Source organism: Schistocerca serialis, chromosome 5, assembly GCF_023864345.2.
Source record: "Schistocerca serialis cubense isolate TAMUIC-IGC-003099 chromosome 5, iqSchSeri2.2, whole genome shotgun sequence".
Classification (NCBI taxonomy): Eukaryota; Metazoa; Arthropoda; class Insecta; order Orthoptera; family Acrididae; genus Schistocerca; species Schistocerca serialis.
In genome coordinates this window covers 446,092,034-446,113,667 of record NC_064642.1, presented here as the reverse complement: position 1 = coordinate 446,113,667, position 21,634 = coordinate 446,092,034, and the positions used below count along the sequence as shown (strand labels likewise).

The following is a 21,634-nucleotide window of genomic DNA, read 5'->3' as shown; positions in this document are numbered from 1 at the left end:
GCCAGTTTCGTAGCCTAGGAGCCAAATAATCAGTTTAGCTATGTTAAATCGTGATAATTATTTACAAGAGCAGTCAGTCCGTTATTATTGAAGATGTCTGATTACGGCTGCGGTTGTATTTTATACAAGACAGTGTGTCCATTACGCTGTTTATTCCATTCAACAGATCCTGCAATTTTTCCTCACTTTCACTGAAGATATAATGTCTTCAGCGAATTTTATCACTGATAACCTTTCACCGTGAATTACAATCTCACTCTCGAACCTTTCTATTATTTTCGTCGTTACCTCCTCGGTTTTGAGCAGCACAGGCGAAAGACATCTCTATCTTAAACTCTTCGAAATCCGAGCACTTCGTTCTAGATCTCCCATTTTTATTCCTGTTTATAGGGGATAAAACGATATCATAGTTTATTCCTGGCAGTAAGTTCTACTACAAACTGACGGGGAAAAATGTAAGTAAAGGCTATATTTCTGTGTCATATGAAAATTGTCAAAAACTGTATTTTATTCAACATCATCTGTTAATTTAAAATCTTTTCCAGCTATTTGTCTGATGACAGAATGAAGTATCACACCAGTCAATACCCGGAAAATATTTTAGAAAAACAGATGGTGTTGAAGAATGGACGGTTTTACGAATGAGTCAAAGGTTTACGTTAGTTCTTTCTATTGTATCCGTAACTTCCTGTCACATAGTGTTCTTTACTTGAAATAAATGTGGCCCTTTTGCTTAATTTGGATGGAATTCTGGTTGTTGTTGTTGTGCGCTTCAGTCGGATACTGATTTGATGCTGCTGTCCAAGCTACTCTACCTTGCTCAAGCCTATTCACCACCGAATAACGGCTGCAACGAACAGCGTTCTCAGTCTGCTTACTGCATTCATCTCTTGGTCTCTATGTACGATTTCCATCCTCCCACCCCCACCCCAACACACACTTCTCTCCAGTACTAAATTGGCGATCCGTTCAGGGCCCTATCAACCTATTCCCTCTCCTAGTCAGGTAGTCCAACGAATTTCTTTTCTCCCCTGTTCTGTTCAGTGGCTCCTAATTAGTTACGTGACCTACCCACCTAATATTCACAATTCTTCTGTAGTAGCACGTTCAAAAGCTTCTAATCTCCTCTCGTCTAAACTGTTTATCGTCCATGCTTCACTCCCATACACGGCTACACACGTACAAATTATTTCAGGAAAGACGTCCTAACACTTAAATCTCTATTTGATTTTACCAAATTTCTCTCTTTCAGAAACATTTTTCTAGCCATTACCAGCCTACATTTTATATCCCCTCTACTTCAGCCATTTTTTTATCAGGTATTTAGATGCCCAAATAGAAAACTCATCTACAACTTTAAGTATCTCGTTTCTTAATGTATTTCCTTGCCGGCCGCGGTGGCCGTGCGGTTCTGGCGCTGCAGTCCGGAACCGCGGGACTGCTACGGTCGCAGGTTCGAATCCTGCCTCGGGCATGGGTGTGTATGATGTCCTTAGGTTAGTTAGGTTTAAGTAGTTCTAAGTTCTAGGGGACTTATGACCTAAGATGTTGAGTCCCATAGTGCTCAGAGCCATTTGAACCATTTTTGTATTTCCCTCTGCACCGCCTGAATTAAATCGACTACATTCCATTATCCTTGTTTTGCATTTAATGGTGTTCGTCTTATATCCTCCATTCAAGACACTTTCCATTCCATTAAACTGCTCTTCCAAGTCCTTTGCTGTCCCTGACATAATAACAATACCATCGGCAAACCTCAGCATTATTTCTTCCACCTACTCCTAATTTTTCTTTGGCTTTCCTTATTGTTTGCTCAGTGTACAGATTGAATAACATACGAGATAGGTTAAACCCTGTCCCACTCCATTCACTAGCCCTTCCCTTTCATGCTCCTCGACAGTTATAACCGCCATGGGGTTTCTATACAGGATGTAAATAGCTTCTCGCTCTCTGTGTTTTACCTCTGCCACCTACAGAATTTCAAAGAGAGTATTCCAGCCAACATTGTCAAAATCGGTCTCTGAGTCTACAAATGCTACAAACTTAGATTTGCTTTTTCTTAACCTGTCTTCTGAAAGAAGTCGTATGGTCAATATTGCCTCGCGTATTTCTACTTTTCTCCGGAATCCAAATTGATTTCCCCTAGGTCAGTCTTCACCAGTTTTTTCACTCTTCTTTATACACTTCAGTGCAGGTTTTAGCTGAGTGCTGGACAAGTATATAACAGAGAGAGAGAGAGAGAGGGAGAGAGAGCGAGAGATAAGCAGAAGGCGAGAGAGGAAGGGAGAGAGAGAGCGCTTACCGCCAGAGACTTCGCAGATGAGGTTGACGACGGCGCCCTCGTTGTACGCCTCCTTCACCTGGCTGCGGTCGCGTCTCTTGTCGTCGTAAATGACGATCCCATGGGGCGGAACTGGAACAAAAAATTCCTCTGCAATTTCCGCTTTCTGCAGCGGGGCAATTAACAGTGTAAATTACAGCCGCACTTAATGCGGTCAAACAAACATATTTTAGCCGTTTTTCAGATGGAGGTTTCTTTTGAATATTCGGCTGTGCAAAAAGTATAGCACAAATATTGCAGCGTATTACATATATCCATTTTCTAACTTTTTGCTATTCAAAAATGTCTGGCGTCTCTCGAGACGTTAAGTCAGAAAAGCAGCTTTATACAGCATCGGACACATTGCAGCAATAAAAGCGTTGCCAAAAATAAAACATAAGCTAAACAACTGTCACATATTTTATTGCTACTGTATTTAATTTGATTTATTTTTTGTTTGAGTGCCTTCTCCCTGAACTGTTTATGTACGACGTGTGTGTTGGATCATGAAAAAAAGGATAAACTATCTATAGAAAAATGCCAAATAACGCCTATACCTCTCGATGCTGCGACGCTAGCTTCGGAGTTTTGAATACCGCTTGGACAAAATTCCTTACATCTTAGAACTACCTTATTCCTCGCATCGTTCTACAGATCATTATGTGATTATTTAATTCAAGACGGAGAGGCATTCGAACAGCTCTTGGTTTCAGTTGCAAGCACTTAATGTATAATCATGACAAAAAGAACTAAGTTAGAAAATCTTGAGGCATATTAAGATGCGTTTTCCTATATCCAGCGTCAATGTACTTTTTTGTACACACATAGAATGATTCAACAGAACTCAAAAGTGTAAGCGATGTAATCTGCTGATAGATTAGATTTACTTTCATTCTAATTGATCCGTAGTGAGGAGGTCATCCAGGATGTGGAACATCTCAGAAAACAACAATATATGACAAATGTTTACAACTAAAATAAATAAGCTAATGTACCATTCCACAGGTCCCAATTGGAATGATCGTCCTTTTTTGTGCAGTGTTTTCTACGTTCCAGCAATGCATGATTTGTCGATTAATCATAGCGTGGTTCGTAAAGGTCGATTCGTTACAGAACAATGCCGAGCAAAACAATTGGTGTCTCTCTGTATTTGATGAAGGGACCGCTGGCAAAATGTTCCCGTATTTGTAACTAACTGCCATGAAGTTCCTGATAGAGGGAAATTTCAAACAGATGACTTTTTTCTCGTTTCAAAATTCGGCAAACAGTAGTATAATTAAAACCAGACTCACAGGTTATTTGCCGAGTTCTCGTATAGGGTTTACGATTCACCACAGCATATACCTCAGATTCGTTATTCTCTCCCACAAATGGCCTTCGACGGTTCCGTTTCCATGGTTGTGTTGACATAACTGTCAAAAAACCCCACAAAAGAAGCGTGTGGAAACGTTGAGCATAAGGGTTTACAGCATTATAGACATTTCTGCCACATTCTCCAGAAATGTAAATCATTTCAGATTCATTTTCTGCCGTAAAAGCATACATTCGAACTAACAATGCATTCAGGTTATGAATGAACGCATTTAAGAAATGATGGACGATGTGCACACAATGAGATCAAGTCACATAATGAGTATTTCAAAATAACTACACGCAGAAAACTACTAAATACTAAGTCATTTGCCACACGCATCTGTTTCCATGTTTTTGACTCAACGCATTTTTCTCTATATAATCCGTTTTATAATTGAATTCTTTTATTTGTCGATTACAGCGCCACCTATTCCGCAACAACAGAAGTGTTACATGTAAAAGGAAGGTATTTCCCCCCGCAGAATCCGAATGTACAGTTAAAATCCAATATTCCTCTTTGAGATTCTAAAGTTGACCCCCAAACCCATCCCCCTTGCGGTGGGTACGGGTCAGCATTTTTATCGTCGGATAATCATTTTTTAAAATGTTGAACATGGACGAGTATGCTTCCGTTTTTAATCTTATATGAAGTGTTTGAGGTTTTCTTCATCACCCTCACCCTACATGCAGAATGGTCACAAACAGTCTGAAAAAATGGAATACTATAAGCATGGTGCAGGGTAAGTTGTGCTAAGAAATAATTGTTAAGAAAAGAATTTGTTATATGGCGCCGTTTCTGAGCTAGCTAGCATTGAAGTTACCCAATCAGGCCCTTCCGCGCGCATGTTGAAGAGGCCCGATGGATACAATTAGTGCCAACTGTTGTCATAGCGTAGACGGCAGTGCATGAGACTACTTAGTCTCTCTTTGTACGTCCATCCTTGTAACAGATGGTTGCAAGAACTTCGACTGTTCGATATCAAACACCTGCAGCCATTTCTTTTCATCTAAATTTATTACCGCAGTTTCGGTGTTCCATTACACTACCCTCCGTCTTCTTGACCAACATAAGTTGGAAGACGTTCAATCTCGTGTGCAGTCATACCAGAAGCCAATATTAAATAACCGAGTTCGTAAATCTCTGGTTTACACTACAGGATCCCTTCGTTCATCAACCGAGGACTCAATCGATTACAGTCAGACTTCATACACGTATCACTTACTGCCTGAAAATAGTCGCTGTTGGGGTAAGAAGCACCTGCCTATCAGAGGTGTTGGGGAGAGCATGAAAAATAAGTGTAGCCCGTGATGCGTGAAGAACCATACGTTACACATTAAGTATTTAAGGATGAGAGTACTTTGTGATTTCCAACAAACTTTACATCTAATTTGAAATCTTTACGAAGCTTTTACTCGCTACGAAACGATGAAATAAAAAAGGTTAACGCTTACTACATTTTCACTATTCACGCCGTAAAATTTTTTACTTCTTTGATACCAACTCTATTTGTACCACGTTTCGCAGACAGTGTCCACATATACACATACACCCATTTTTGTAATATGTGTTAATTCTAGTAGCTGCCCTACTCCTCATAAACAGTAACATATTTGCCTGTTCAGCAACCTTCGAATGAGACAAGTGGCCAATCCCCATTCGCTATCATATGATGAGAAACCTGACATACGCTTTTAAATGGCAGATGGTATTTGCACCTGCTGCACTGTCTACGCTTAATCGCATTCGGGACAGAAATCCTGTATGTGGTTTTGGCTAGATGTTAAGTGATAAAGCTAAGTCGTATGACATACTTGGCTCTGCCTACTCAGAAAAGTTTTTCTTCCTTCGCAGAAGACGGGACCTTTCCTTTACGAAGCCTCTGTTGAGTGTGGGTGACTGTAGCGAAGTAATTGTGTGTGTATTGTGTGATGATGAAAAAAGAAGAGAATGAAACCCGGCTCCGACACAAAGTCTACTCCTCTCGAATAACACCTCGGAAACCTCACCCAGTGATGACTTCATCAACAGTGTGCTCAGTCCATGACACACTGCGGAGAATCTTAAGACGTTAACTCTGTATACTGGTGCAGTCTGACGGTCAGGAACTGAATGCCACAAGCTCTCGCCTCCTTGCCGATCAAATACTAGTAGTTAGAATTTTATCCACGAACAGGATTCAGTCCGGCTACGTTCAAGTCAGATGCCACCACGAGCAGACCTGAGCTAGGACCGTCGGAGGCGTATATGCCAATGGTCATGATCAGAAACAGATCCGTTTGACAATATCACACATTGATTATGAGATTCAGTGGTAGCATTTCTGAACATATAATGATTAAGAACAATCGGTGCAAACATTAAACACGTATATCAAACAACATGCTGAGCGGTGACGTTTCTGAGCTCTTACTGTGAAATAATTCGTACAACCGAGCACCCTGGTGACAGATACGAGGACACAGCTCAAACGCCCACCCCGTCAGTGAGAGGTGAGAGGACACACCTCAGAAAAGCTTTTATCGCAGTGAATGAACACGTCTGTCTTTTTTTACCTTTTGTTACAACGCATTTTTGTCGAGATAACACCGTCTTGGAACTCAGTTGTGTAGTTTGTCGATTACAGCGCCATCTATCTCGCAACGACGGAAGCGTTAGATACAGCAGGTACATATAATTCGCATCGACTCCGAAGATTTGAAAGTCAGCGGTTCATGTGAGCAGAGCTGAAAGTCAGAGAGAACCAAGTCCGCACTATGGTTGGTGATCAAACCCTTCCTATCAAAAACGCTGCAGGGGTATCTTCATTGTGCCTGCTGTGTGCGGCCGAGAACTGTCATGAAGAATGAGCTGCATGACAGTTAGTTTATGTTGGGTTGCGTGGAATCCCACGGCAGGCACTCGTACTTGGCAGCAGATACTATTTTCTAGGCTTCTTTACGCGCTCACTTTGCGCTCCGAATTGAGAAGAAAGACGTGACGCTATCTACTGGCGTACTAGAGATACTGCTCAATAGATCTGTGCAAGGCTTCATCGGATTTTCACTGAGGTTCCCATTTCGCGCCCGGTCGTTTCTTACATTCTGAGTACAACTCGTACGTACTCCACTCTTCGGGGAAAGTAACGCGAAGGGTAGAGAGTGCTGTGCGAGGTCAGTCGCTTCGAAGAACTCGAAGAACTAGTCTACTGTTTTATTATTGTCACGACGACCTCTCGAGTAGCTGTGCAGCGACCGGGGAGGATTGATTAATCCCCTCTACCGGACGTCTCTCCCTCGAGGGACAGTCAAGTATTTAAACTGGGGACACCTTTTTTGTTCAACTTCTTGTTTTTGAGCACCGTTTTCCCTAGAGCGCGCGCTCCGAGATCGAGATTCTGTCTCTCTCTCTCTCATTCTGGTAGGGACAAAAGGGGGCATCGAGCTGAAACAAAGAGCAAGCGCGGCCTATTTATGAAAGAATTTAGCGCGCAAAGAGCACGACGGGATGTGGCGTTCTCGCTGCTCCGTGGAGAGAGAAAGAAAGAGAGAGAGAGAGTCAGACAGAAGGCTACAGCCCAGTTTCGAAATAAACCTTTACACTCAGAGAGAAAAGTTTGTTTTTAATAACGCGCTGTTTTCATCCTCCATTTAACTGCTCTATAGATTTTTAAGGCGGGGTGAGAGACGGCAGCACAGATTACCCCGGGGTCCCCAGGGCGGCCGCTCCCGCAGTAGGTAGGACCACCGCCACCGCCGGCCACCTCTGCCCCCTCGAGGGGCGACGGCTCAAGGCGAATGGCAGCCGGCCCTTTCGTGCCGAAAGATATCTTGCATTTCCACTTCCAGCCGGCGCCGTTCCGCGCATCCTCTATTCCTACTCCGCCAGACACGGTCGTCCGGTTTCCATCTCCTCTCGCGCACTATTTCCCTCACCCTCTCGTTTCTACCTCTATGCATATGCTCATCTCCCCTCCTGCACCACCACCACCCCCACCCCTGTACTCCGTGGTCCGTTGTACCTGCCACACAGAGAACGCCATGCCGTCAAATATAATTTCGGACATCCTTTATACATAAAACGGTGCGCCTTACAGCTCCAGCGTATCCGCAGGGCTAAGGAAAGCTGAGAAGAAGAAAGAAAAGAGATAATAAAAAAAGAATTGCACAGTACTCTCTGACACATTCCACAGCGAGATGTGAGGGGGTCCCTGGCGTTTCTGTTTCGCTCTTGGCGGGCGAGCAGCGACTCCTGTTGGAAGAGCGAGCCTCCCAGCCCCCTCTACGCCGGCCAGAGGCCATCAGTCGTGCCTCGTGAGCAGACCGGCCTCTCTTCCGCGCGGCTCAGCAATTTCGGAGGAAGACAAAAGGCGAAAGGACGTAAGAACGGAGCAGCAATATGAAGGTTATTGGATGCCACCACTGCGCTGAAATATTGCAAAATACGTAAGGTTACTTTCCGTTTCAGACCACTGTGCTCGGATGCGGTCGGGAATTGAACGCAATAATTATTCAATATCTTTAAATGGGAATGCTTGCTGTACGGCCCAGTTGATAAGCGTAGTGAATTTAGTGAAAAATCTGGAGATTGTACAGTCTAGAAAGAGACTTCCTACTTTTCGTTTTCGGAGTGTGAAGAAAGAAGATTGCAAGACTTTGCCGTTTGACAAAGAAAACATTCAGAGAATTAATATACTGTATATCAATGGACTGGATCATTTTAAAAAAATAAACACGTTGTTTCAAAGTCTTTCCGACAAATGTCTGGGGGGTACAACGTTTGTTACAGGCAAATCGTTCGTCCACATTTCCCTGTAGCTTTAGGCGCCCTTCATTATTGATTATGTCACTGAGTACACATTTAATCTATCGTGTTCGTATCCAGTGTGTGTTGCCAATAAGCCAGTCATCTGCCCATATGGAAGGTGACATGCAGAGGTTCTAATAGGAAAAATCAGAAATGTTTTACACTACTTGCCATTAAAATTGCTACACCACGAAGATGACGTGCTACAGACGCGAAATTTAACAGACAGGAAAAAGGTGCTGTGATATGCAAATTATCAGCTTTTCAGAGCATTCACACAAGGCTGGCGCCGGTGGCGACACCTACAACGTGCTGACATGAGGAAAGTTTCCAACCTATTTCTCATACACAAACAGCAGTTGACCGGCATTGCCTGGTGAAACGTTGTTGTGATGCCTCGTGTAAGGAGGAGAAATGCGTACCATCACGTTTCCGACTTTGATAAAGGTCGGATTGTAGCCAGTCGCGATTGCGGTTTATCGTATCGCGACATTGCTGCTCGCGTTGGTCGAGATCCAATGACTATTAGCAGAATATGCAATCGGTGGGTTCAGGAGGGTAATACGAAACGCCGTGCTGGATCCAAACGGCCTCGTATCACTAGCAGTCGAGATGACAGGCATCTTATCCGCATGGCTGTAACGGATCGTGCAGCCACGTCTCGATCCCTGAGTCAACAGATGGGGTCGTTTGCAAGACGACAACCACATGCACGAACAGTTGGACGACGTGTGCAGCAGCATGGACTATCAGCTCGGAGACCACGGCTGCGGTTACCCTTGATGCTGCACCACAGACAGGAGCACCTGCAATGGTATACTCAACGATGAACCTGGGTGCACGAATGGCAAAACGTCATTTTTTCGGATGAATACAGGTTCTGTTTACAGCATAATGATGGTCGCATCCCTGTTTGGCGACATCGCGGTGAACGCACATTGGAAGCGTGTATTCGTCATCACCATACTGGCGTATCACCCAGCATGACGGTATAGGGTGCCATCAGTTACACGTCTCGGTCACTTCTTGTTCGCATTGACGGCACTTTGAACAGTGGACCCTACATTTCAGATGTGTTACGACCCGTGGCTCTATCCTTCATTCGATCCCTGCGAAGCCCTACACTTCAGCAGTATAACGCACAACCGCATGTTGCAGCTGCTGTACGGGCCTTTCTGGATACAGAAAATGTTCGACTGCTGCCCTAGCCAGCACATTCTCCTGATCTCTCACCTATTGAAAACGTCTGATCAATGGTGGCCAAGCAAATGGCTCGTCACAATACGCCAGCCACTACTCTTGATGAACTGTGGTATCGTGTTGAAGCTACAGGGGCAGCTGCATCTGTACACGCCATCCAAGCTCTGTTTGACTCAATGCCCAGACATATCAAGGCCATTATTACGGCCAGAGTTGGTTGTTCAGGGAACTGATTTCTCAGGATCTATGCACCCAAATTGCGTGAAAATGCAATCACATGTCAGTTCTAGTATAATATATTTGTCCAATGAATGCCCGTTTATCATCTGCATTTCTTCTTGGTGTAGCAATTTTAATGGCCAGTAGTGTATATGCAACAGTCTTACATCCTCTAGCTGCTTGTCTATACAGTCACCGCTCCTGCGCAGACTTTTGTCGTAGCGTTGTACCAACTTTCCAATAACCCTGTCGTGTCTGTGCCAAAATGTTGTCTTCATAGCTAGCGGTTCATCTTAGCAGAGAGGAAACGCACCCCATCGGAAACGCTGCGGGAGCGTCCTGATTGACCCTGCAGTGTGCGGCCAAGAACTGTTAGGAAGAAAGATTGGTATGACACTTGTGTAGGATTGCATTAAATCAGGAGAACTCTCGGCAGGGACCCATGCTTGGCGCGAGGCTCTGTTTTCTAGGCATCTTTATGCGTTCACTGTGCGCTGAGCAGTAAGAAGAGCGACATAACGCTGTTAACGCTATCTACGGGCATACTAGAAACACTTCCCAACACATATGTGCCACGCTTCATCGGATCTTCACTGTGGTTTCCATTTCGCGACTGATCGTCCTCACCCTATCGTTCCTTACTTTCCCCAAAGCCTTTATGTATTCCTCCTCTCAGAGATACTGATTCGTAAGGTTTTCTTGTTGAAAATCGCTTTATCAGTTCACGGGGTTACGTAGTATGCAGATGGAGCACACCTGGTCAGTAGATACTGCTGGTCCGGTGAAATCTCGTCGTCGTAGTGCACGCGAATTCATTAAAACGACGTCTGGCGTCGCCGGAAGAAATTATTCCCCATGACGTGATCTGTCACGCCTAAATGTCTGTTGCAACGTCTTTTAAACACCATGTATATTTTACACAGAAATATACCACTGATTAAAAGACATTGTGGTTTCACGGAGGATATCGGTTGCGGGAATAATATGTTTTACTTATAAGTAGTGACTAACTTCAGTCACAAGACCATTATCATATCTCCTAGTAAGTGCCTTTTATAATATTTACGAGGTCACTTGATAACAGCCATGTGATTGAAGTTGGCCAATACTGTTGAATAAAACATTTTATTCAAATAACAGACATGTTCAGCGATACCACGATTTCTTGTCATCGAAGACCTATAAAGACCTATGTATAACATGCTCCGGTTGATGAAAATATGATTGTAAATTTATTAAAACATTAGTCTCTGAGTCGTTTCGTCTACTGCTATCAATAGTAGAAAGCTTAGAGCTTGCAAAATAAGTCTCATTATTAGTATTAAAAACTTATACTTGAGTTGACGCTCAGCTTAGGCACAGTTTTTGATACTAACACTGAACCTTGTATTGCAATTTTAATTGAAACTGTTGATAGCAGTGACCGAAACGGCATAATAAGGAAGTATATTAAGTGATCCAGGCGTTTTCATTCACAAAATATTCATAGTTAAGTTTTTGGCAAAGGGTTCTACGACGACTTTCAGGCTGTTTCTCGACCGTTAAACTCTATAAAAACACATGAAACACCTAATTATCTTCAAGGGAGCTGTTATGATGATCACTTGTCCTTAGATGGCTATGTGCACAAAATATTCTTACATTCGAAGGATAATGGCGGCAACCCCAACTCGCTGATCGTATTTGTGACACTCTCTCTTCTCTTTCGCGTTAATACATAGCGAGCAGCTTTCATTATTTTTATTTTATTTTTAACCCTTCCGAAGCCTTCCATCGGTTCTATCTGGTAACGAACCCATACCGTGGAGCAATACTCCATAAAAATAGAGGCAAGCGTGTTCTGGCAGTCTCTTTGGCAGACTGGTTGAACCTTCGAAGTGTTCTGCAAAAAAAACGCAGTCCTTGGTTCACCTTCCTCATAAAATTTTCTGTGTGATGATTTCAATTTAATTTGTTTGTAATTGTGATTAGTTAAATTTAATTCTTTAAATTTGTGTTATTTATCGTGTAACCTAAATTAACGGTATTTCTTAGTATTCATGAGAGAACCTTACACTTTTTTATTGTTTGGAGTCAACTGCTACTTTTAGTGCCGAATTCTTGCTACTTTTAGTCCGGAACAGGTACGGTGTCTGAATCATTTTGCAATTAATTTTCTGATGGCATTACTAGTAATTAAACGACAGTATTATCTGAGAGCAATCTAGAGGGTTTCTCAAATTTTCTCCTAAATCTTTTATATAAAGAATAGCAGAGTGCCTGTAAGATTTCCTTGGGGAACGGCAGGTTATCTCTTCGATGTCATTAGATTACTTTTCGTCAGTTACTTCGAGCTACGACCTTTCTTGCAGTAAAGTCGCTTCACTGAGACGAGACCTCATGGGCACATAATTTGATTAGAAACATCCTGTATCAGAACAAAAGCCTTCTCAAAATCTAGGTATGTGGAATCAACTTGAGATCCCCATTCGAAAACAGGCATCAGTATTTGTTGAGTATTAAAGAGGAGGCCCTTACACAACAGTTAATGTTCAAGTGCCTGTTTGTACTGGTAATGAAGATGATAACCATGTGGTTGGTTCAAAATGGTTCAAATGGTTCTGAGCACTATGGGACGTAACTGCTGTGGTCATCAGTCCCCTAGAACTTAGAACTACTTAAACCTAACCAACCTAAGGACATCAAACACATCCATGCCCAAGGCAGGATTCGAACCTGCGACCGTGGCGGTCACGCGGTTCCAGGCTGTCGCGCCTAGAACTGCACGGCCACTCAGGCCGGCCCATGTGGTTGGATAGTGAATGAATAGGTTGCGATAGTATGGGATGATGTGGTAATTTATATTTAGTCATTTAATAGGAAGTGAAAATAATGTGGTCGATGAATTCTTCGGTAATATTTGTGATGTATGCTAATGCGACCATATTACTCGTGTCTATGAACAGTTATCACGGCCAAGTGCCGATAAGCATAGATATTATCACACCCAATGCTTGGCGTATCGCCTTCGCAATCATTTTACTCCTTCCTATTTAACTTCAACCCTTACGCTACTATCTGAACAACACAGCAGAAATACTCGTCCTCAACAAAGTAAAATCTCTGTGCACCACAGCATAACACTGCCATGTTCACTAACTCATTTTATGTAGCGGGAACTCGACTTAAGAACACTTTTCCTCAAAAAATTACAAAAATTAAATTCCTTTCAAACTTTAAAAGACTGCTAATCGCCTACCTTCTATCACAATAGCTATCTCTTCTTTCAGTTCACTCTCACCAATCCTCCCTCCCCCACCGCTTTTCTCTCCCTTGCCTAAAGAGCACTCTTTTGAAATCCTTTCCTAACAATCATTGGCACTTTCATTTCTATTTCTGCTCTTTCATTATTCCGTCCAGTTCCTCAAATACCAAACAATGCGTCAAGAGTGCTAAACTAATCAATATGTTTAATACCTACATTATTTTGTTAATATTTGTTAGTGTTACTTTTATTATTATCATTATTATTATAATTATTGAGTCTGTTACGTAATAGCTACTTAATGTCATCCTTAATTGCTCCATATTTTCCGTCATTATTACCGGTCGGAGTGGCCGTGCGATTCTAGGCGCTACTGTCTGGAACCGAGCGACCGCTACGGTCGCAGGTTCTAATCCTGCCTCGGGCATAGTGCTCAGAGCCATTTGAACCGTCATTATTAGTGTAGATATTATTATTATTATTATTATTATTATTAGTGCCAAGTATTGTTTTTATTAATAATCCAAATATTGTTGTTGTGATTGCGATGTAATTTTTTTACAAATAATGCATATTGTTATTACTTTGATTATTAGCTGATTTTTTGTATATGTTGTTCGTGGTCAGACGTAAGAAAACACTTTAATGATCTAATCTGGTCTGGCTAAAGAAGCAACAAATAAATAAATATTTCAGTGTTAGTTTTTCTTACGTATGTGTGGATGCAAGCGAAGGGCTTTTTGCGGGTGTCTGTTAGGAACACTTCACCATGCTATTTTCGTGTTGCTTGGTCTGCTGCTCGTTCTGCCACAGTTTCGCAGCCAGAGAATGTAGGCTGTTATACGCCCTTCTGCCACGTTGCAGGTTCCCTGCGCAGCTTCTTGCAGCGCTTACACAGTTGCTGGTCCGTTAATGGCGGCCCAGAGCCACGGAGGGCCGCGAGAACAAAAAAAAAAAAAAAAAAAAAAAAAGATACGCTGTAAGTCCCGCGTGCGTTACTTCCCAGAGGAGAAAACCAAAGACCTAAATTGAAATAAATGAATCAATTAAACACGTTGCAGAGTGGCAAAAAGCCACTTGCTCGTACGCAAAGGAAGAAAGAGCGACGGAGGATAATAGGCGACGGTTTTGAAACCGCTCTGCCGGCTTGTGGCTCTTTTTTACGGTAAACTCAAAGGCAGGAGCGGTGTATAATTCGTTCACTGTGGGGATCTTAAATTACGAGCAGCATTAAAATTCATGCTCTAATTGAGCGAATATTCTTAAACGCGCCATTTCTGTGTTTCATATATGTAGTATCTCTTTTCTCATTTTACACCGTTTGTTCTGTCCCTTAATGGAAATTGTTGTCGTAGCTAACAGCTAGCAAAACGATTCTTTTCTATTCTACGTTGCGATGAAACAATAGTATTCGAGTGTGTGATACACGCCCTATGTGACCTGCCATTTCCTTCGCTCCTGCAAATGTTACGATGTTACTGAAGGACATCAGTGGCTTTGTGTCACTAATAATAGAAACATTGCACGAGAAATATCCAGTGGAACCAGAATCAACATGGATAAATCAGTTTGTATCGAAATGGGACCCAGTTGTCTAAATCGGCCGCACCAGCAGTTGCGTACTGTTAAAAAAGACGCCGTTTGGGCGTGATCATCATGGCGACTGCCACGCACGTATTAGAACTCAACTGGTAGAAGAAGGAGCAATCAATCAAAACGACATTAAGGAGCGAAACCACAAATGGCTTATTACATCAGTGCTTATATATGGTCCAAGCTCAGTCATATAGATGCAGACCTACCTATACTATAAAAATACGTTAGACAAATCTTTTCCGTTCCGGAGTGGTATACAGGGAGGTATAGCTTGTTCCCATTCCCTTTTCTCAGCACAGCAACCCCATGTATCAACTGCTGATTGAGGCTGATAAATCCGTATCCGCATTCCATAACAATTATTTTTGCAAGGTATCTAAGGGAAATGAAAAGAAGTCTTCCAAACCTTTCAAATGATTCCACCCTACGATATAAGGCCTCCGATTTATAATGATCCAGAACGCGAAATTTACAGATATGTCCACAACTGCGACATAGAAGTTACCAAATTAGAAGAGGATACACTGACAAATCTCCAGCAAGAGACTACTGGCAATTAGTCCAAAACGTTACGAAGTAGCCTGTGTCAGGCAAACAAAGTCACGCAAATTGTTTATAAGTTTGAAGAAATATGCAGGCAGAGATTTTACCCTTAAATATTAGAGCTATGTGGTTAGAAGTCACCACCGAAACCCAATCAGCTCTTGCTAAGAAATATACAATCCCTCAGCTTTATACGAAGAGTGTAGTGTATATCCCATCATAAAACAAATATATCTAAGCAAGAAAACGATTGGTGTTCGGAATTTGGCAAGAAAAACCTCTCCATTAACACGATAACCGCCGTAAATAAGGTACACGTGCCGGCCGAAGTGGCGGTGCGGTTAAAGGCGCTGCAGTCTAAAACCGCAAGACCGCTACGGTCGCAGGTTCGAATCCTGCCTCGGGCATGGATGTTTTTGATGTCCTTAGGTTAGTTAGGTTTAACTAGTTCTAAGTTCTAGGGGACTAATGACCTCAGCAGTTGAGTCCCATAGTGCTCAGAGCCATTTGAACCATTTTAAGGTACACGTCGACTGGGTTTTGTGATCAGGTTCTGCCACCTGATTGGAAATTTTTCCCTGACGTAAAACACAACGTATTTATCTCGCTGGACACTTGACCTTTCTCTCTCGCAAAACTCGAGGGCATTGATACACAGGAAGTTACCCACTTTGCAATACTGGAGCTTTAAATATCATCTAAGAACCATTTGTGGGCCGTAGGCGCACAATTACTTGCGTGTGATTCTCGATTCAGGTTAAGAGAGGAAAATGTAGACAAAGAGTACGCATAAGTCAATAACATAATTACTTGACAGAATAAAACTCACGAGAAAATAATTAAGTAAACGTTAAAATGCAAATTATTATAAGACAGCATGTGAGAGCGCAAAGAAGACAAATCACTGGTGTAACTTGTTGTTTTTACAAAATATTATTATTGTCATTATTATTATTATTATTATTATTTTAAGTGTAAAAGAAGGAAATTATGTATTTTGCATAGGCATAAAATGTTTAAAACCATACACGAGTGTGAGTCAAATGAAAACCTTAAATTTTTTAATAAGAAATCAAAATTTCGCGCCGTTATCCTGTAAGTTTGTAAGCGTGCTACAAACAGCGTGCAGAATGGCCTGTAGGTGGCAGCATAGTGCAGATGCACACATACCGTAGCAGTATTAGTATAAAGATGGTCGCCCCACTTGCGACTTGCACCAGGGAAGAGCAGCGCTCTGTTATTTGGTTTTTGCGTAGTGAAGGTGTGAAACCTATTGAAATTCACGACGAATGAAGGTTCGGTACGGTGATGCTTGTTAGTCTACGAATGGAGTAGGAAGTTCGCAAATGGTGTGACTTCAGTGGGAGATGCTCCTCGTCCAGGTCAGGCACAACGAGTTGTGACTCCACAGAACATTGCAGCAGTTGAAGCCATAGAGATGGAAAACTGCCGAGTGACACTGAATGACATTGGAGCATGTTTAGTCATGGGTCAGCACATCACACTGTGCATGATGTGCTCCAGTTTCACAAAGTGTGGGTGCCACGCCACGGCAGCTGACTCCTGAAATGAGAAAACGACGTGGTGATGCTTGTGAAGAACTTCTTCGGCGCTTTGAACGGGAAGGTGATGGCTTCCTTGCAAGAACCGTTACTGGGGACAAAACCTGGGTTCACTTCCAACAACCGGAAACGAAGAGAGCGAGCAAGGAATGGCGCCATTCCTCATCACCAATACCAAAGAAGTTTCGAACAGAACCATCAGCAGGGAAGCTATGCTGACTCTCTTTTGGGACGAAAGAGGCGTCATTTTGGAGCATTACATGCCTAGAGGGACCACTGTCACCAGTGCATCATACACAGATCTCCTAAAAAATCATCTGCAGATTTCAATCAAAACAAAGCGACGTGGATTGCTGTTAGCAGGTGTCCTTTTGCAACATGAGAATACAAGGCCCCACACTGCCCGTACAACAGTTGCAACAATCACAGACCTGCACTTTGAGTGTCTTCCTCATCCACCGTACTCACCAGACCTTGCCCCAAGTGATTTCCATATTTTTGGACCACTCAAAGGCGCAATGGGAGGAAAGAAATTCAGTTCTGATGAAGAGGTACGCCACGCGGTGCATGAGTGGTTGCGCGGACTATCAAAAGAACTTTTTTCTAAAGGAATTTATGCACTTTGTAAGCGCTGGAGGACTTGCATTGAGCGTGGGGGTTATTATGTTAAAAAATGATACACCTTTGTACCATTTCTGCACAACAAATAATATTAAAAAAATATTTAAGGTTTTCCTTTGACTCACACTCGTAGTTCCTCCAGTTCAGTAAGAGATTTAGTAGAAAAGCGTTCATATTACTTGCGAAAAACTCGTAATTAATGTATTTACTACCAGTTTCAATTAGATGACCTTCAAGTTTGTTAAATCGTTTCACAGCAGCCTACGTGGCAAAGTCCTAATTGTGGATGCAAATGAAACGAAATGAGAACCAACCTATGTCAGTTGTGAAATACGCTGATCTATCAACAGTCATAGGATAGCGATATGCACTCGTAAAGATGATGATAGTATCAAGCACAAAAGGTACAGTACGGCAGTGGTTTGTTGGGGCTGTTATTTGTACTCAGGTGATTCATGTGGAACAGTTCTCGACGTTGTTATGGCGGCGCGACGGGAATTAACTGACTTTGAACGCTAGGAGCTAGATTGGAGGTAGACGCACGTCGCATTCCATTTCGGAAATCGTTAGGAAATTCATTATTCCGAGGCCCTCAATACAAGGAGTGAACTGATAATAGCAGATTTCGGCATTAGCTCTCATCAGAGGCAACGCAGTAGCTGACAGCCTTCGCTTAATGACTGTGAGCAGTGGCGCTTGCGTAGAGATATCAGTGCTAACGGACAAGGAATTCTGCACGAAATAACAGCAGAAATCAGTGTGTGACATACGACAAATGTATCCGTTAGGACAGTGCAGCCAAATTTGGTGTTAATGAGCTTTGGCAGTAGACGACCGACGGGTGTGCTTTCGCTGATACCACATCGCCTGTTCCGCCCTCCTGGGCTCGTGCTATTTCGGTTGTACCCTAGACTACTTGAAAACCGTGGCCTGGTCAGATAAGTCCCAATTTCAGATGGTACGAGCTGACGGTAGGGTTTGAGTGTGGCGCAGACCCCAGGAAGCCATGGATCCAAATCGTCAACAAGGTCCTGTATAAAGCTGGTGGTGGCTTCATAATAGTGTGGGCTGCCTTTACATGGAATTGACCGGATCCTCTGATCCAGTTGAAGCGATTCTTGACTGTAAATTCTTTGTTCAGCTACTTGGAGGCTATTTGCAGCTTTTCCTCGACTTCATACTCCCAAACCGCGATGAAACTGACACCGAGCCACAATTGTTCCCGACTGGCTCGAAGAACATTCTGGACACACCGAGTGAACGATTTGGCCACCCAGATCGCCCGATATGACTCCCATCGAACACATATAGGGCATAATGGATATATCAGTTCACGCACAAAATCTTGCACCGGTTCACTTTCACAATTATGGACGGCTATAGGGGCAGCACGGCTCAATGTTTCTGTAGGGAGCTTCAAAAGACTTGTTGAGTCAATGCCACGTTCAGTTGCTGCACTACGCGAGGCTACTAGCCAATTCCCACGGTTCATAGTCAAGATTAAATCAATACCGTGCTAAAAGTGGTTGTCTATGATCAAACCGACTGGGAACGCAACGCGCCATGACTTCGACGTCATAGAACTGCTCACGGCCTCGGCGTAACCAGTACTGTTTATACGCTTTTAGCAGGCTATTGGCCTAATCTTGACGACGAACGGTGGGAATTGGCTCACAGCATTCACTTTGCCGTGCCATTACCCGAAGATTCATCTCTACCGATGCGAAACCGGTCGTGACGTTTTGCTAAGCGTATTTTAATAGACATTGTAGAAGATTATATTCATCATGTGCGACTTGGGCTGCGGTTACCCGACCTCTAAAATACTATGTTATTACATTTCACTGTCTCTTTTGGCATGGGATGGAGTTTATCCTGGGTACATTCGTATGATTATGAAACGAAGTGAACCGATATTAGGAGGTGTTCAAATGGTTCAAATGGCTCTGAGCACTATGGGACTTAACTGCTGAGGTCATCAGTCCCCTAGAACTTAGAACTACTTAAACCTAACTAGCCTAAGGAGATCACACACATCCATGCCCGAGGCAGGATTCGAGCCTGCGACCGTAGCGGTCGCGCGGTTCCAGACTGTAGCGCCTAGAACCGCTCGGCCACTCCGGCCGGCCTATTAGGAGGTGTCCCATGTACTTAAAGATTTATCAGTTTCGTACATTAATAGACAGGATCCACTTTCTCGTGTGTAATGCATTCTCCATACATGAGGATATGTGCAGATACAGTACACTGCGCAGGAAAAGATTACAGTTGAGTGACTGTAAGCGAAAATCAGTCAACTATGTTAATACAGTTTGCTATTGGCAGCATTGTGTACTTCACTACTGACGGAAAAGACGCAAAGTGTTCTAAATTTTATTCGACCCGACAGTAAGAACGTTGCCAAATTGGGTTGCGTAGTTTTACGATACATGAAGATGATCAGATAAACCAAAACCAATGATGAATAAAGTGAAATAAGTTTTATCAATAGTCCTTGTTGCTTACGAAATATATTTTTGAACCTTTGGCGAGCTGTGAGGCCCACCTGCACAAAATACATTTCTCTTACATATTCATTGTATCACTGATAGCCATTAATTTTGCTTCTTGTTTACTCGTCACTAACTGTAGTTTCTCGCCGTGCTTTGCTCCTAGTTACAAATACAGATCTCATGTATTTCTTGCTCAAAGGAAACGGATTACAGCACCAAACATTGAAAGGGAGTGCACTTTTTATAAGGAATAGCGTCCTGCTTACGCTGGACAGCTCAGGCAATCACGCGCGGAGACCCATACATGATCAGTTGGTCCTAAAGCAAACATGTCTGGTCGCTGCAGGAATGAACTTATGTCAAACGCGGCGAAGGGAGACGGTTTTACCACTTTTAGTTCAAGGTAACAGCACACTTATAACGTTTCCCTGCTCATCTTTTAATGTGAAACGCTAAGAAATGAAACGCACTTCCCAACGAAAGCAGATCAGTGAGACCCAGAGGTGAGGACCTGCTTGTATTGAAAAGTATAATAATGTTATGAAGTAGTAAGCCAACCACGAAATCTCTGAAGAAGCAAAGATAACAACCGCCTCGACATGTTGTACTTGAAATGACACGAAACCGAGAAATAATAACTCACAAGACTGACTGCAACAAACACCGATAAAGTATCATACTGTTAACTTTGAGGTAATCTCCCCTTTGTAGCCAGAAAGTATTACACAACTTCAAAGTTAGACTACAGTATGCAGAGAGACAAAGTGGAAACAGTTCCAGCGTATGATTGCATCAGAGTTGGAAAAAAGTCAAGGCAGAGGCACTCGAGGTAGACAGAACGTCCCACTTTGTATAAAAATGAGAGAACTCAGCAGCACACATTTATATTGTGTGACAAAACGGACGTCATTCAAACCAGACATTTATTAGGGACAATAAACGTCACTAATTTTATTGCAACAAGTCACCAGCGCTGACGGAAGTGGAACGCGGGAGAAGAGGAAAAAGGACGAATTTCGCACACTGGCTGGAAAATTCTCATCGGCGAATACCGTCAGCGGGTTTGTATTCAGCAAGGGACGTAAAACAGGTGCAGGCGGTGTATCTGTTTCATACACACTGTTCATTGTGACAGCTACAGAAAGCAATAACGTATCAACTAATAGACGAGGGCTGCCAGAAATACCAGTGCTTTCATAATCCGCTATTCTGAAACTACCCGAAAATCTTCAATTAAAAGCGTTTCAAATTGTATTTGAAAATATGTTTTAGACTGTGAGAAAACTTACTATGTCGATGGCCGAAAAAATAAGAAATCAAAGCGAAACTAGTTTTGGAAATTTAGGAGACAACATATTAAGTTTAATTATCTGCGCCTCAACAAGAACGACCAACTAAGAATTCCGTATAACAGACACTCGACTTTTGTTGATAACCTTGTCTCTACGAGTTTAAATGGCTCACTTCCAGGCTACTGAGAGACTACTGACAGTTCTATTTAAATACATAACGTTGTGTTGCCTGAAGAATAAGCTTGTACTAAAAGTTGCAGTTTCTAGCAACATGATGTTTTCAGTTGTAAAAAGTAACAACCGGTTCCGCATCAGTGGACATACAGGGTGTTTCAAAAATGACCGGTATATTTGAAACGGCAATAAAAACTAAACGAACAGCGATAGAAATACACCGTTTGTTGCAATA

General features: G+C 42.7%; 1 protein-coding gene across 1 annotated transcript in view; it reads right to left on the bottom strand.

Moving 5' to 3' along the window:
* LOC126480897 (neural cell adhesion molecule 2) overlaps positions 1-21,634 on the bottom strand; it is a 586,813-nt gene that overhangs the window by 367,629 nt on the left and 197,550 nt on the right. Inside the window, exon 3 of the mRNA XM_050104295.1 lies at positions 2,303-2,413. Within this exon, the coding sequence (XP_049960252.1) occupies positions 2,303-2,413 (111 nt within the window). The remainder of the gene's footprint in view (positions 1-2,302; positions 2,414-21,634) is intronic.